The sequence below is a fragment of the Arachis duranensis genome, chromosome 4 (assembly GCF_000817695.3).
Source record: "Arachis duranensis cultivar V14167 chromosome 4, aradu.V14167.gnm2.J7QH, whole genome shotgun sequence".
Lineage (NCBI taxonomy): Eukaryota > Viridiplantae > Streptophyta > Magnoliopsida > Fabales > Fabaceae > Arachis > Arachis duranensis.
Genome location: NC_029775.3, coordinates 107,320,467 through 107,333,833, shown reverse-complemented (window position 1 = coordinate 107,333,833; position 13,367 = coordinate 107,320,467). Strand labels below are relative to the sequence as shown.

Genomic DNA, 13,367 nt, shown 5'->3' with positions numbered 1-13,367 from the left:
ATCAGCACAGAAATAACCAACCAGGCTCTGATACCACTTTGTTGGGAAAACTCAACACAGGTTTAAATCAAGAACCTGTCTAACAGCAGAAGCACCAAAAATAATTTTTTCACAACCTGTGCAATTAAATGGACAATACCAAAGATACTCCAAGCAACAAATATAATAGCAGAAATTAAATAATCAGACACCAGAATTTTAACATGGGAAAACCCCTAAAAAAGGGACAAAAAAACTCACGGGACCTAGTCCAGAAAAATCTTCCACTATCAGAATAATGGGTACACAAACAGTCTTCCTAGTAACACTAGGGCATCTCAACAATCAACAAAATACATCACCAAAACTGGTGGAATCAACATAAACCCTCCACAAAAGTAGGTATCTCAAATCAGGCAACAGAGAAGGCAATACAACAAATAAGTTATATCCTAATGTTCATCTCTACACCAGGAACAACATACTAAAATTTCATAAGAAATGGAGCAAGTTTATCAAGTCAATGTGATCAAGATAGCCATGCTCTTTTCCCCCAAATTTTTCCTTCTCCAACGCCGAAACCCTTGCTGTTTCTTTTCTTTCATTCAAAATGAATGAAGCCTTCAAAATCTCTCTCTCTCTCCCTTCCTCCGTGGCTTGAAGCCACTTTCTTTTATTTATTTATTTATTTTTTTGTTTTAATGTGTGGGTCTCACTTGAGGTTGGGGACCCACCAACACCTACTACCAGACCAAACTAATCATGTATTCTCATTCCCTCTAGCAACTCCAAATGCTCTTTACTATCAACCCCTTCCAAAACCAGAAGCACTCTTTTATACTGCAACTCCTGCATAGGCTCTAAGGCCATATCAGAAAGAAGCTCCTGTTGGATAATTTCTAAGCCATTAACGGTGTTTTTCCTTAACTGTTTACTGACATCAACAATAAAACTTGCCGCTCTGGATTCATATTTGATCTATAGTATAGCTAAAAAAAGCAGATGTTGTTATGTAACTTTTGCCTCTCTGATCTTCATGAATTCCCACCACACGAACAGTATCACAAGATTCAACGTTCAAAAGTGATTCCACCATTTTGAATTGATAATCAAATCTATTTAATTGTTGCTTGATCTCTAGAAGTTTTCCAGAGACTTGTTCAGCAATCTTGCCTATGACCCCTGTTTCATAACTACAAATCACAACATCAAAATATTAATATCTTTGTAATTATTATTTTAGAAAAAATATTTCTACCAACTAATTAATAAAAAAACTTTATCATGAATTATGACAAATAAACTAATTTACACTAATAAATTGAATGGAGTTTAAAATTACGCAGATATTCTAAATCAATTTTCGTTACACACCTATTTTAAAATATCTTTATGTGAATCGAATTAATTGGATTCAATTTAGCTATAATAGTAGTAAATCAAATCAATCATATTTGATTTACTACTTATGCATGTCAATAAAAAAAATACTCATATTTGGATTCAAATAAAATATAAAAAAAATCAAAACAAGTAAGAATAAAAATTCAATTTTTATGTTTTAATTCAAATTCGAAAAAAATTATCATTTGATCCATTATCAATTGTGATGACCAATGTGTTGTCCACTTTAGTCCGCGCAAAGTGTAGATAAAGCCAACTTCCACGCTTCCGCCTTGTCTTTGCCTTCTCTGTTTTCTTCATGCCTCTAAAGTTCAGAAAAACATCATACATGCCTCCTTCTGATAAGGATGACGAAGCCCACAACCATCATCGGTCATGATGTGCTAATTGCTATATAGCAATTCAAATCAAAGAAGCAGTGAATAATGAAGGAAGCAGGTAAAGCATATGCTGCCATGAGATGAGTATTTCATACTTCTAGCGTAGCGTTAAATACAAAATCCCTTCCATGATTGCTTAAGATTTAGAATCACTCATCATATGTCTATTTTGAATTTTTGATACATGTCACTATGTCAGTTCCTTTTTCTCACCCAAATAATCATATCACTCTGTATTAGGAGAATGACATAGCAAGCATGTCAGAAAGTTGGGTTAAAAAAGTTGGGTCAAATATATAGACTTAATTTGACTTTTTTTATTTTTTTTTATTTTTCTTTCTTATGTTTTTGTTTTTATCGCATGTTTGACTGTGAGAAAGAAGAATCAGAAATGCGAATAACATTCATTGTGTATTAAATTGTTAGACAAAGTTGTTGAACAAGTAGCATTAGCCCAAAAAAAAAGGGCAAAAATCAGATTAGGAAGTAAAGTTTTTTTTTCAGTTTCTTGATACTCTGTTCTTGACTTTCGTTTTGGTTTGTATTTTGCATTGTATTTTATTATGTAATATGTTATCTATATCTAGAGTATTGTAAGTTATTGCATTTAAATGATGTTAGGGTTTGTTTTTTGTTTTTGTTGCTGAAAAAAAAAATTTCATTTGTATCTTTTATCATCATTGAATAAATGTTATTATGTGTGTGTTATTGCTTGTATTTAAAAAATTTGTGGTTTAAAAAATAATGATGCATGCTCTGTTTAATTGTTTGGTGTTTGAAGTAAGTTCAGCTATTGTCCTCTGTTTTTTGAAATTATTATTGAGTTTTTTTTTTCAATGTATCTCAAACATACTTTCTGAACAAAATTCTTCCACACCCTTGCCAACAATGACCACATTCTCTGAGGAGTCCATATCCAACGCCCCAAGTCAGCCCATCTTGACACCTCCAGTCCAGCCCACCTTTGTACCTCTAGCCCAACCCACTTCAAAGCCTCCAAACGTAGACCACCTCTGTACCTCCAGCTCAGCCCACCTCTGCACCTTCAGTCCAACCCACCTCAAAGCCTCCAGTCCAGTCCACCTCCAACCCAGACCACCTTAAAGCCTATAGCTCAGTCCACCACTTCTGCACCTCCAATCCAGCCCACATCAATGCCTCGTTCGAGACCATGTTTTTCCAAAGCAAAATCCAATAAACATGAGAAGTCCATTCCAACCACCACTATAAATTGTAGGCATTGTGTTTTTGGTTGAAATAACTGTGTTAGACATGCATTTTAGGTTGGAAGTTGGAACAAATTCTGATTGGATGTAAATTGTTTTAGGTATACCATGTATTTACACATATATTGCAATAGCTAGACTGAATGAAAATTTTGAAGACTATTGTCATATTTGGTTGACCATGGATTCATAGAAAAAACATATGTGCATTCGTTGATTCTATCTGTAGATAAGTAATGTAAGAGAAGTCTCAGTATATTAGGTTTCAAGCTCCCAAAATTCGGAGAAAGCCAGATTCTTTAAAGATAAAAAGACAGAAGGATACATATGAAGAGCCTTTAGAAAGTAAATAGAGTAAGACTGAAGTAACGAAACTAAATAGAAAATACAAGGAATTTACTTGTACTTATTGTGGGATAAAAGATCACATGAAGAGAAACTGCTTCCACAAAAAACTGATGATGTTGCAGCTGTCCTTGCTACTGTTGCAGTAGTTGTAATTTCTAAGAAAAAGGGCTTCTAATGCAAATGAAACCATAAAGTGTGAACCTGTAGAAGGCAGAGAAGGAGAGGGTGAGCCTACTTCAGTCACTGATATTGCTACCTTTGAGACCCCAACAAATGCTAGTGCTCCTTCAGAGATTATGCAATCCGAGCCATTTTTTTTCATAATCAGAAGATGGAGAACAAGTAACTATCCAATTTGTCCTTACATTTGTGGATTTAAGATTTATTTTAATTGTCTGCTTAGTTTAATTATGTTTCAAACTGATATGGATTTGTATTCCACTCCTGCAACTATAGGTAACTCCTACAACGAAGCCCAACAAACTACACCTAAAAATAAAGCATCTCTAGTCCCAAGATTAGCAAGTATTGATCCAATGCAAGAAATAAGTTCTGGAACATTTTTAAGGATAGCTAAATTCATAAAATTTGTCCCTACACCAGAAACAAAACCACCATTCAAACCTCTTAAAAAAAAGTGATTGATTTTCAACAATAATGAATTATTATAATTAGGATAGTTGCTTTCTTAATTATGTTTATCTTGTGTCACTGGAATATAATTATGTATGTGTCCATATACTTAGCTATTGATGACTCTCTGGATGTATTTTATGATATTCTACCATATTTATTTTGGTCAGTTTGTTTTGTTCAATTAATGGCTATGTATGCCTTTTTTTAGATCCTAAATGTAGACTTAAACTAAAGTTTATGAATAGTACTAGCATATTTAATATTTAGCTTTACTTTTTTACTGTTACAACATTACATATGTACCAGAGGAGCTAAAATATGCTTCTTTTTTATATTTGTTTTCTACAATACTTTTATTCATACTAAACATATATACCATTAGTTACATATTTTTAATCAAAATTTAACCATACTTACATCATACACAAAAGTCTCAAACACACCTAAACAAATAAGCAAACTTAAAATACTAATCCATAATTTTAACACCTAATGTTAGTTTTCACTGTGATAATTCTCCGTGTCAAATTCATCTTCCAACTATCATTATTGTTTGCAGATTGTGCTTTGCCGACATAAAAAAACCACACCACATTCTCCTAGAACTCTATCAATTCTTCAACAACCAAGAACAGTACATGGAAGAAGACGACATTAAACTTACATTATAATTTAGACACCATAAAAGAATCTCTTGGGATTGGCACTTGTTCCAGACCCCGAAGTACTGGACGCATCCCACAACCACATCAATCATGAATCTTTCCTAATTTCCCACGATTAAGGTTCCTCACGGAAGCGTCATGAAAACGTGACCGCGTAGAACTCCTTGAATCTTGGCTTCCTGAACTCATCATATCTCCAGCAAAATTTCGAACATTTTGAAAAAGGAGGGCTGCAAATTAGAATTTTAACATCTTTGGAAGGGTTAAATTGAGTAAAATAACTTTTGTCACATCATTCAACCATTACACATCCACCTTGACAAGTTGAGTGCCACATGAATGCACACCTTGATAACATAACGTGCCACATCAGATTTTCGTTAATGGAGATAACTCCAAAGACAAACGTGAGTTACGATCTAATATTTGAGATCTTAATTTGGTAACTTAAATTTGGAGATCAAAATTAAGGCTAAGTAAAAATTTCAGCGGTCAAAATGAATTTTAACTCATAATTATACAAATATATAGAGTATTAAAACCTATCTTACATTTGTCTCTAAGTTTTAATTTAAAAATTAATATATACTTAGTAATAAGTAAAAGTATTATAATTTAAAATTCAAGGAAATTGATAACTTTGAAATTTAATCATTTTTTCCAACTTATGAAGTAACTTTATAGTTTTAGTGTTTTACCACCCACTTCGATGCACATCAAAATTAGAGATCGATAGGACTTCACAATGCCAATAAAATTTTATATCAACGGAAGTTAAATCTAGATAAACACCGTTACATTGACAATTCACTGCTACAACAATGGAGAACACATCTCTTTCAACCCTAAGACCTCAACAACCATAAACGTTACAACTTACAAGTTATGAATTTCTATGGATGGAAACAAAAAATGGAAAAGAAGGCATTACTGCAGCATTGAGCTGTGTGAAGTGTTTACTTCTCATGAACAAGGGGGCTATACTCAGGGAACCACATGTTTTCTCTAACGTACCCTACTGTATCCTCCTGTAATCAGTGAAACAAAGCATGTGTTAGCAGTGGCAGAATATAAGTGAAATAAAGATGACATTTACATGTCAAAAATGGATAAAGATATTCTGATGCTCAACATTTGTACATATCATCGGTAAGTAATAAGATATTTTCCTTACTTTTGACATGTGTGCAAGTTCTTTTGATCCTACATCACCATGTCCTTCAGCCAGCCCTTCTACAACTGCTGCTCTTAGAACAGCAGCCCCAACCTCTGCTGTAACGTTCCGTATACTGCAGCATGGAAAGTAGTATCAATCAGAGGAGGCTGTAGCCTATCATAAAAACTATTAAGAAAATTTTATCCAACAGTAGAACTTCAAATTAGTCCTCAACAGAGGTATAGGATATTGAAAAAAGCCGTTATATCAGATTATCAACTTGCTTTGCAAAAGAGTAGAGTTTATCTCAAGTTGGTCCAAAGGAGTTTGACATAACTTGGAATGATAGTTTAATTTCAATAAACAAATTAATGAGGCAGATTTTTTCTGAACCAAATCAATATCGTACAACTCTTTGGAAAACAATAATTGTGTCAGAAATCTTGAGAACTAAGTTGAGATCCCACAACTCTTTCAAGGTCTAATTTGGAGAAGGTACCAAATACCAAAACCAAAACTATATAATTGTCAAAAATATTATTTGTACACTAAAATCAACTACTATGCATTTGTGCATAAATACATGTATTATTTAACTCATTCTCAATGTCTATTTTGTATTCCAATCTGTATTTTATACTAGTGGTTAATTTTGGTATACATCTAATATGGTTGTATCGTTATATATTTATTTTCCAACAGTGTATCCATCCAAAAGTTGTGTTAACAAATTGAATTTCCTTTCTTGCAGTGATTCAAAAAGGTAGTAGGGAAAAAAGGAGACTAAGAGAAAACAAAAATCAAATGATGACAAGGAAAAGGGAGAGCATTACCAATCAATTGATGGATACAAAATTCCTTTATGGATATCTTCCTCAGTCATGTATGAAGCAAGACTGTTAGAAAGACAGCATGTTAGGTATTCAGTAGAAAAAGACAAGTGGTATCTCATTAAAGGAAATATTAAAATGGCATATGAAACACTGAAAAGAAAATGTAATAAGTTTGTCACCGTATAGCTCGTAGAAATTTAAAGCGCCATGGACTATCATTTATGGCGTTTATTTACACCTTTAACATCAAAATCCTCATCATATTGTGCACATGTATTAGTTTTGGAAAAATCATTTCTCGAACATTAAGATATATAAAGAAATTATTTAATTGAAAGGATATAGGAAACAGAAAGAATAATAATTAGACAAAACATAAGACAAGGTCAAATGGCTGAAATGTTATTCCTAAAACCAGAGCATCCCTACATAAATCAAATAAGATTATTTCCTAAACTCTCATTGATACCAGGTATGGCTTGAAAAAGCAGCATGTCCAGTTTAACATACCATTCAGCTGCTTCCTGCAACATTCCATCTGTTATGAGACGAGCACCTGACAGAAGTGTTCCCAAACCAATCCTGCAATGGAAAATCACAATACAAATGACACCAATGTTCCACCACGAGAGAAAATTGATGAATAATTTTAATTTCTAAGCTGCAAATGCACCCTACCCTGGGAACAGGTACATGTTGTTGGCTTGATTTACGTGGCCAAATTTTCCATCACCTGTGTGCAATTGAAAATATCGACCAAAATAAATAGCAATATTCATCTTCTGAAGCCTTTGCAGCTGAGGAGAATCTGAACAAGACAAGATACTTGAATTCAAAACTAATTATTCACAGGAAGACGTACTTACCAAGATTTACATTTTCGAAAGGGCTTCCACTGGCAAACACTATATTTTCTCCCGCATGGTTAAAAGCATCAGTAGCAGTGCATTCAGCTGTCCGAATAACCAACACAAAAAAAGGAGTGGGGAAAAAAAGAAAAAGAAGTTAAAAGGAAAATTGAGGACATTATTAAGCAATTGTGAGTGCTTAATGAGCCTTGTACAAACAAACCATTCATTGTGGGATTAGACATTGCAAAGATAGCAGGTTTTGTCGAAACAGATTCTCTCATTGCCTTAAGCACCTGAGATGAATCTCAACCATTAAAATTAAGGACTTAAATACAGTAATAAAGCATAAGATTCAGAACCTAAAGCTGTGAAACAGACATTTTCAAACATGTCTGTTGCATTTAAGTAATAAATATATTTCCCGAGGAATATGACATAATAAAAGTGTTAGTATAGTAGGTAATTACCTCCTCATTGAAAATACCACCAACCCCAGACAATCCAACAAGCACATGTGGCTTAATCTTCTTAACCTAAAGAAAATAGGTTCAACATTTAAAATAGTTTAACTCTCTTATAGCAAAGTAAGTTTTAAATACATCATAAACATACTAGATCCAACTGAATTTTCCACGAGTAACATTTACCACTTCAATTATACTGGCACCCTCTGCAAGACCTTCTAGGTCACTTTGGTGTTTAGCAAAGGGAACTGCAGCCGGATCTAGATTGCTCCTTTCTGTTGTGACAAGACCCTGCATTCAGACATCATGTCATTAACAACATACTTAAATAACGAATCATCTAATATAATCTTCACAATCAAATCACATTCATATGATAAAGTAACAGAATCGATAGAGGAATGTACTCAGACAAAAGTAATTTGATGATAGAAGATAAGGTGATATTTCTACTATATGGATAAGAAAAAGCAGCACCAAAATCATGAGTGAACTAGATCATATACTGTGGTGAACACAATTACCATCTGAATACTTTAATTTAAAAAACTAGTTATAACACTAGTAAGAAGTTGGAAGCGTACATTCTTATCAATTAAATAGAATTGACTTTTGGCAGCTGTTTCACTGCACCCGGACATCCTTGAAACTGCCTGGACAGCCATCTTAAGAACACCAAGACCTGCACTGAAAGCCAGGAAAGAAAACATGTAAGGCAGAACTCGACAGTAACATGGAAGCAATCTTAAGGCATGAAGAAGGAGCAATAATGGGATAAACAAAGTGGACACCATTAAGAATTACATCACAATCAATTTTGCAAGTACCTCCCAGCTCCAACCACAACTATCTTTTGATTCACAAAATCAGACAATGGTCGACCTTGGGCTCTTACAGTTCCCAGTAATCCGGCAAGTGCAACACCAGCAGTGCCCTGTTGGACAATGGACATGAAGAAAATTGAACTTCCATATACTTAAAGAACACAGTGCATTGCTTAAAACCTTGAAGATTGTATACGTACTAAATATTGCATCACTTCCTCACCTGAATATCATCATTAAACATACAAAACTTTTTGCGATATCGGTACAAAGTTTCAAAAGCCCACTTCATTTGGAAATCTTCAAACTGATAAATCAGCCAAACATCCAGTTACCAAATTAATCAAATCTAAATTGAACATTGAGAACAATATGGTCTAGAAGAAGAAACCTGCACAATAGCCTTAGGCCAACGAGCATGGACAGCTTCCATGAATTCATCCACAACTGCTAGGTACTCTTCACCTTCCAACCTAGGTTGTCGAACTCCCAAATCTGTCACATTGAAATCATGTTAGAACACAATAACTTTCACGATGTAAATTAGGATGAACTATCATCCTAGTTCTCTACACGATCACCAAGAATGTGTAAAATAATTGAGGAATTTTACTCCAACACTTCAAAAATCAGGAAGCAAAACTTAATTATGTTTATACCATGCCAACAAAAGTGAAAGAGTTATTTTCTGCAAGCTATTAAAACTGAAAGGCAACCACAAAATCTAGAATGCTGAATAACATCATAGTCCTCTTACATAAAAAACACGTCCTCGGAAAAAACAAGAAAGGGACAAAACCAAACTAAGAGATAAGCCAACAAAACATCTAAAGAAACAGTGTTACTTACAAAGTGGATCTTCAAGTAGCTTTTGATTGTTTGTGCCAACATCTAACATAACTGGAAGTATCTGCCACAAGAAAATAACAAACAGTACAAGTTAAACCAGAGTTATGGTTTGCTTACCAAGTCAAGTTAAATTTAAAGAGAATGCCTAAAATTTAAACTATCACCGATAACAAATAGTTATAAGTTATAACAAAGTCAAAATTTGACACACACACCATCGGATCAATAATTAACTAAGCAACAATGAACAAGATTAACTTGAACCAAACATGCCAGCAAACATGTGGAGTTCAAGTTGAAGAGGAAATTAGCAAAGAAGAGAGATATCAAACTAAAGGAAGAAACACATACTCTCTGTGGGTTCATACCAGCAGCAGCAACATACATATCAAGTTTTCCTATTGGTATTCCAATGCCTTGAACTCCAAGGTCACCTAAGCCAAGAATACGACTACCATCTGTCAAGACAATCATATCTACCTGAAATGGTGGAAATAAATTATTAAAACCAATAATGATAGATAAACAATTTAAGGCAGGCCAGGAAGAAGTTTGCTACTTAATGATAATGAATCAAATTCTTCTAAAGACATGGTGAAGAAGATAGTCACGTAACAGTTGAATAAATCAATTTACCAAAACATTTATCAAGTTGAGAAATAAGAATAAAATACTGTAACTGCCTGCATAGTTCCTAATTTTTTATATGCCTCCAGTCTGTTTTATGAACCTAAAACCTAATAACAATAGTAAAATACATTGAAAACCTATGTACTTCTTTTGTCCCTTAATTATTATGAATTTTGACATACTACAAAATAAATCATAAGAGAATATGACATCAAGGTCAGATGAATTCAATTTTGATGGCTACTCACATAAAGATGTCAAAACATCTAATGGTTCTTAGATATCATCTTCACATGAAGACATGTGAGTAATCACCTTCAATTTTATCCATAAGGAATGCAGAATTTACAAAATTCAGGAACAGAATTACTTATTTCAAGTATTGAAGAAGTTCACATAGGTTTTAGTTGTTCCAACTTCTAGCTGCTGATAGCGTGTTTGGTAAGTTTGGTTTAGGTTGTCTCCTGCAGCATATGTCCAAACCATGGCCTGGTTCTTTCAAAATGCTAAACTAAACATGCTTTAAGTACTATGATACAATCTTGAGCAATACTTTTTAGGAAGAATGAAAGGGGAAAAAGCCATTGCCATATTTCAATCACGAATGAAGAGAAAAAGGTGTGGCATTTACCATGGTTAATTCAGTACTACCTGATTTGCAGGCCAGTTATAGATCATCGACATCATCTCTCCTTTATCTTTGGCACTAAAATACATTCCACGTGGGCGCCTATATAACCCTGAATAATTTTGACACACTAATCCAACTGTAGGAGTATAGATTATTGGAGCAAACTCTTTAATATTATCAATAAGAACCTGAAGAGGGCAGGTAACGAATAAGATCAAATGTCCTTATACTCTTGGATTAAAAACTAACTTAGTGATGAAACTCACTCTGTAGTACAGAGTCTCATTCCTGTCATGCAGTCTATTTAAGATTCTCCATTTTGCTAAGGAAATAAATTTATCTGATTGGCCCCGGGTGTTCTTCTCCAAGGACCTGTATGAATTCACTGAACGAAAAATAATAAATTAAACAATCAGCTGATTTAAGATTACTGAAGAAAGAATTAGAGACAAGTAAGAAACAGGAATTCAAAGCTTAGATATTAGCATAGATAAAATAGCTAAAAGAACAGCAACACCAAAGTATAGTCAGTTACTACAAGGATCAAATCAAACAACACCAAAGTGCTAAAATAGTTCTAAGAAGATAATATCCAAAGATCAGTATCAAACTTACTGAAACGTTCATATTGGTGCTCGAATGATATGACACGAGGAGGAAGGAGACCCCGAAGCCCCAACCGATCCCTTTCAGTCAAGGGAAACCCAGTATCCTATATTTTTAGCGAATTTAACAATAAATATATAAATAAATAAAAAGAGTTTTAGGATGGAAAACATAAACCAAAGCAACGTATATCAGATAGAAAAAAGGTTCTCATCAAGCATAATTTCGTAATAAATCAACATTTTCAACGTTTAAACAAACTTCGAACAAATGCAACGTAAAATCTCTCTCTCGATGTAAATAAGCAAGCAACTACAAAAATTTGCTCCAATCAGTTAGCACTAACTGACATCAAATTATCTACTTACATATACACATTAGACGATTTTTTTAAAATAAATAATTTCATAACAATTATCAAAATGTCATCCAAAAAACTCTGGAAACAACTTTTTGAGCACAGGAACTATCATATTCTATGTCAACACTCATTCCGTTGCCGAAACTAATGGTTTTCACTCAAATATTTATTACTGAACTATTACAATCAGCACCCCTCTGTCTTTACTTTATTCTAGTTTTCTATAAAAACTCATCTTGTATTGAATATACGGAAAAAAAGAGAAAGAACACAAAAATCAATAAATACAATTTTATCTTTTAACAAATAGAAAATAAAAACTATACCATGTGAAAAACTCATCGTTTTAGCAATCATTTCAGCTTAAACGGTTAGTTAGTTCGTTACTTCCTTTCTGTCAAATTAACGAAAGTAAAATCATAAACTCAACATCTTCGTTACGCAAAAGAATAAAGTATTAATAAGTGAACATCTACATTCTCGAAATTCAAAGCTGAAAAGAGAGAGTTGCGAACTTCAAGTGAGAAAAAACTACGATAGATTGCAAGTGAAGCTAAATAAAGAGAAAGAAGTGAAGACCTTGTTGAACCATGGATCGTGCAGGATATCTGCACCGCGCTTGTGAACCATGCACGGACCTGGAATCGCCGTCGAGAACCGCCGCGATCGGGCCAAACTTGTTGCGGCGAATCGTGCGAGCTTCCACATTACTGAGAAACCGATCCGAAAAAAGCTCGAACGCACTGCAACGACGTAACTAGCTAAACAAGAAGAAAAGAAAACAGAGAACGAATGTTTTTGGTTTAATGTCGCGATTACGTGAACTGAAGGAGGCACATTTTCCCGAGAAAGTGAAAAATGTTCGGTATGATTTTCCAGGAAAAAAGAGTTAGTTGAAGTGCACGTGGTGCGTGGTTACTATATATAAGGACTCTGATGAGTATTTCCTTCTTTTTTGTTTTTTGTGTGTGATTTGTGTTTCGGAAAGGTGGAACAGTTTGAAATGTTCGAGTGGCGGAACGCAGGTGCTGCCCGAGAGAGATTCGGGCAGGGCACAGAAGGTTTGCTATTGCTGGAGGAAGCTGCCCGTGTGAGATCTGGGTAGGGTCTGAAAAGAAAGAGAGAGGGGTCAGTGTACTGTCGGTAATTAAAACAGATAGCGACCAACCCTTAAATTCGATTTTAGTACAATAGTTTTACTTATTTTAAAAATTAAATTTATTACATTTTAAATATCAAATCATAATATATTTCTGGTAAAAAAGTTTATATTTGTATTTGTATTTATTACTTATCCAATTAAATCCTTCTACAAGTTACGATGTTATATATATACTAAAAAAATCATCAAATTAGTCTCATATATAAAATACACATTAAAATACACAAATACATATTAAAAAATACATATATTTATACAAAAATATAATGACTAATTTTTAGTATATACATAATATTTTTTATCATTCTATTTACATATTAATAATGGTTAAATTCAAAGATAATGATTAATCTAATTGATTT

General features: G+C 33.7%; 1 protein-coding gene across 2 annotated transcripts; it reads right to left on the bottom strand.

Annotated features, from left to right (window-relative positions):
- Window positions 1–5,379: 5,379 nt before the first annotated feature.
- LOC107485621 (NAD-dependent malic enzyme 59 kDa isoform, mitochondrial-like) lies at window positions 5,380–12,932 on the bottom strand. 2 transcript variants are annotated; one of them, XM_016106162.3, is made up of 19 exons: window positions 12,423–12,932; window positions 11,492–11,588; window positions 11,143–11,261; window positions 10,897–11,064; window positions 9,967–10,095; window positions 9,616–9,676; window positions 9,158–9,261; window positions 8,990–9,073; window positions 8,770–8,876; window positions 8,527–8,629; window positions 8,126–8,233; window positions 7,946–8,011; window positions 7,699–7,771; window positions 7,494–7,580; window positions 7,306–7,360; window positions 7,138–7,209; window positions 6,628–6,690; window positions 5,813–5,927; window positions 5,380–5,666 (listed from the first exon to the last, which is right to left on the bottom strand). In XM_016106162.3, the coding sequence occupies exons 1-19, from the start codon at window positions 12,549–12,551 to the stop codon at window positions 5,595–5,597; spliced, it is 1,812 nt and encodes a 603-aa protein (XP_015961648.1). In that variant the 5' UTR covers window positions 12,552–12,932; the 3' UTR covers window positions 5,380–5,594. The 2 variants fall into 2 exon arrangements, with proteins under 2 accessions (XP_015961648.1, XP_020996542.1); XM_021140883.2 differs by lacking the exons at window positions 11,143–11,261; window positions 11,492–11,588; window positions 12,423–12,932 and having other exon boundaries at window positions 10,877–11,000.
- Between the last annotated feature and the right edge of the window lie 435 nt (window positions 12,933–13,367).

Coding starts and splice junctions, on each gene's coding strand:
- LOC107485621 (XM_016106162.3), bottom strand. CDS start 12,551: ATGTGGAAGCTCGCACGATTCGCCGCAACAAGTTTGGCCCGATCGCGG. Junction 10,096..10,896: donor ATAACTGGCCTGCAAATCAG/GTAGTACTGAAT, acceptor CCACCATTTCAG/GTAGATATGATTGTCTTGAC. Junction 9,677..9,966: donor CTGGTATGAACCCACAGAGA/GTATGTGTTTCT, acceptor TTCTTGTGGCAG/ATACTTCCAGTTATGTTAGA.